The following is a 3,428-nucleotide window of genomic DNA, read 5'->3' on the forward strand; positions in this document are numbered from 1 at the left end:
TTTTTTTTTTTTTTTTTTAGCGTTATTACAATAGCATATAGTGCAACGCGTCATGTGCAAATATTGCGACTATTATATTGTTTCAATAAAAAAAGATTACGAAAATGTTACTTTTCTTACCTCAAATCTATAAGAGGTAGAAAATCGACGTCTATCAGCGGTCTAAGACTGGGCAGGCTATACGTTGTGATGTGACCATTAGAAACATAACATACCAGGCAGACATTATCTGGACAGAAATATTTCAATAATGCATTACATATACTAAAATATTTAAATGATTATTGTATATATACACAACGTAAAAGTTAAAAAACAATAGACAATACCTTTCAAAGACGTAACTTCCGCCTTAATTACGATATGGGTCTCCGCTAACTGTTGTCTATATACACAATTCTGAGAGGGTAATGCTACAACTCTCGCTTGTTTCTCTGACGCAAGCACAACAAATTGTCTATCTTCGAAATTATCTCCACTAACTTGTGTCGACGGTGACATTCGGCTATTTGTACATTTCCCTTGATTCTCTTTAACAAAAAACAGATTATTAATATTCCTATTATACATCAAATTTTTCAAAGAAATATAAAGATCGCGAACGTGATTAAGTAAATTGATAGACTATCGTTTTTTTTTATTAAAAATCGCGAAAATATGTGAAGAATTACAGAGAAATTGTACCAAATCAATTTTTGATGTTATATATGTAAATACAATAAAAGAAATAAAGCCTACTGTTGCGTTCTTTGCCGTCCACATTTTCGTCTTTCCAAGACTCGTATAAATATGGAATCAAAGCACCGTTGCAATCTAAGAACGACATGGAAAGGATACAACCCTTGAGTTTGAAAGTAGATCCATCTGCGTACAATGAAAGACATAGTAAAACTTCATATTACATGGGATAATCTTAAAGATTAAAACGGATAAAATATGATTCTACTAAATATTGAATGTGATGAGAGAGAAGAAGGTTTACTTACTACAAGTAGACACAACCACTGGATGAGCATGACGTTCCCCATGAGCAGGTGTATTGAATACAACAGTTTGTACAGATCCCAGGGATGTGCCAATCCATAAAGTTGGCAAACCGCTTGTATCTATGTAAGTAATTATATTAATATGAACAATAACGAATATACTGCACATAAAAGAGAGTTCTTAAATATTAAAAATAAGTATTTAAAATTAATATAATTTACGAATTTTAACAATAAAATATGCACTGAACAACTACGTACCACTTTTTTTCGTATAAGAATCCGCAAATGTAAGGCAGCTAATGGTTTCTGTAGTGATATTTTCGAGGGACGACATACTCGAGCTCCTTGATCGTTGGAAAGAGCCGTCAAACTTATCTACCCGACCAGCAATCCAAACAAAAAATTATCGATTATTTATAGAAGAAAGCGTTATCCATTTTCTCGATTTACTAAAAGACATGCATAATGACTATTAAAATTATTTTTGACATGTTTGCATCGTCTTTACATAGTGTATATCGCAAAGTGTAACTAACGAAGTCAGAACATGTATCAGAAATAGCAGTTTCAAGAGGACAGTAATAATAATGTTTGCGACTCAGAATGAAAATGCTGATTATGACAACGATAATGACGATGACAATAATAATAATAATAACAGCGACAGCAACAACAACAACTATCACGATTAAAATTTTTTGACTGAGCATCTTAATATCTTTCATACACTTTGTACTCGTCAGAACTTATGAATATCAAGTCAAAGTCATAAACTTACACACAAACGCACAAAGACGCAGACACATTCACACCTACGTACGCACGCACGCACGCACGCACGCACGCACGCATAAAGTGTCCAATTAATGCGTAGAGTATCATTTACAGGCCTAATTATTTTCACAGAAGTACACTAAATAGAGACGAGCGGTACAAGGAACCACTCTGGCATGCACGTGTGAAATATTTGAGTAATTTCTCTTGACAAAAATATCGCCGATAAGATTAATCGAGTTCTTGTAATGTAAATGTAAAACGGGTCAAATCTATATGTTTTATAGAAAGTTGTAAGTCTGGGGTAATTTCAAGAGAAGATTTGGATGTTGCTTTTGATTTCATGTGTGTGTTTTCAATCACAAATAGTGTATTGTAAAATGACAATTGAAATACACATTCGAGGATCTTGTCATATAACGTGTCATTTGTTGGAGATAATTCAATGCACAGTATATAACTTAACACCATATGATATACATATTACAAGATGATATTACAAGATGAGTACGTTCCAAATAAAATGACATTTGGAACGCAATGAGAAAAAACACGATACGAATAAAGCGAGTCTATTCGTAGCAAAAATCTTAAGGTTTTGGTTTCATATGTATATAAAGTATTTTGAAAAAATTACGTGTTAACAAATACGAACTCAGATAAAGCTTCACTTTTAAAGAGTTGAATAAGAATTGCCATAATTGTCGAGTAATGTAATACAATTAAAAGTAACGTGAATATATACGAAAAAGTCGGTTTACAAATACAGACTGAAGGAGATAATCTTGATGATAAAAATATTTGTCTCTCTTGTTCTTATTTTTTAGTCAAGACTATAAGATTTAACTGTTAATATATGGTCTCTTCGATATTTGCACATTTACCTTGCATAGGTTATTACCTTGCATGTTATTAATATGTCCATATAGGGTGCATCTTTTATAATGTGCTAAAAAGTAATTATTTCAAATGCAACGTTAGACCACATCTATAAAAGAAGCGAAAATCAAAAGTTTGCCACATAGGCGAAAACGAGAACAGCAGGGAAGAGTACATCTCTTCGAGAGTGCAGTGTGACAACTAGAGATCACGCAGTCCAGACGATGTGCCATTTTGTGTTTATTCAGAAAAGACTCGCTAAAGAGCACGTACAAGTTAGAAAGAAAGAGATGCATTGTAGTAAAAACTATCGAAGTCATTTTCACATTCAGATCAATAAAGACCAGACAGTATCTATATTGATTCTAGATAACAGAAAAATGTATATTATGCTGAAAGGATCTCAAGAACAACGTTGTTTGCAATAATATTAAAGATTTTATGAATAATCCAAAATTTACGTGTCACACTATAATATTATTTTAACAAATACTATGGAATATATATTGATAAAAAAACATTACTGAATATCGTGTGAAGTTTTCAAATCAAACTTAATAAAAATTGATTTCAGAGAATGAAATAAAAACAAAGGAAGAAAATATGAAAAAATCAAACAAAATTAAGTTTAAAAAAAATACATTCATGAATTGAAAGATTCAAATTATTTTGAAAGATTCATATTATTTTGTTCATATATATATATATATATATATATATATGTATATATATATATATATATGTATATATATATATATATATATATATATATATATATATATATAT

General features: G+C 30.8%; 1 protein-coding gene across 9 annotated transcripts in view; it reads right to left on the minus strand.

Moving 5' to 3' along the window:
* The window catches only part of LOC116847901 (syntaxin-binding protein 5), a 35,271-nt gene that overhangs the window by 4,049 nt on the left and 27,794 nt on the right, over positions 1 to 3,428 (minus strand). For 5 of the 9 annotated variants that reach the window (XM_032823404.1, XM_032823407.1, XM_032823405.1 and 2 more), the window contains 5 exons: positions 1,248 to 1,373; positions 987 to 1,106; positions 739 to 864; positions 330 to 530; positions 121 to 229 (listed from right to left, as the gene is read on the minus strand). In XM_032823404.1, coding sequence (XP_032679295.1) covers positions 121 to 229; positions 330 to 530; positions 739 to 864; positions 987 to 1,106; positions 1,248 to 1,373 — 682 coding nt within the window. Of the gene's footprint in view, positions 1 to 120; positions 230 to 329; positions 531 to 738; positions 865 to 986; positions 1,107 to 1,247; positions 1,374 to 3,428 lie in introns of those variants that run through there. The other 4 variants (XM_032823408.1, XM_032823406.1, XM_032823411.1 and 1 more) reach the window with 2 other exon arrangements.

The sequence above is a fragment of the Odontomachus brunneus genome, unplaced genomic scaffold (genome assembly GCF_010583005.1).
Source record: "Odontomachus brunneus isolate Ranch 3 - 2012 unplaced genomic scaffold, Obru_v1 Obru_scaffold_085, whole genome shotgun sequence".
In the NCBI taxonomy this organism is placed as follows: Eukaryota; Metazoa; Arthropoda; class Insecta; order Hymenoptera; family Formicidae; genus Odontomachus; species Odontomachus brunneus.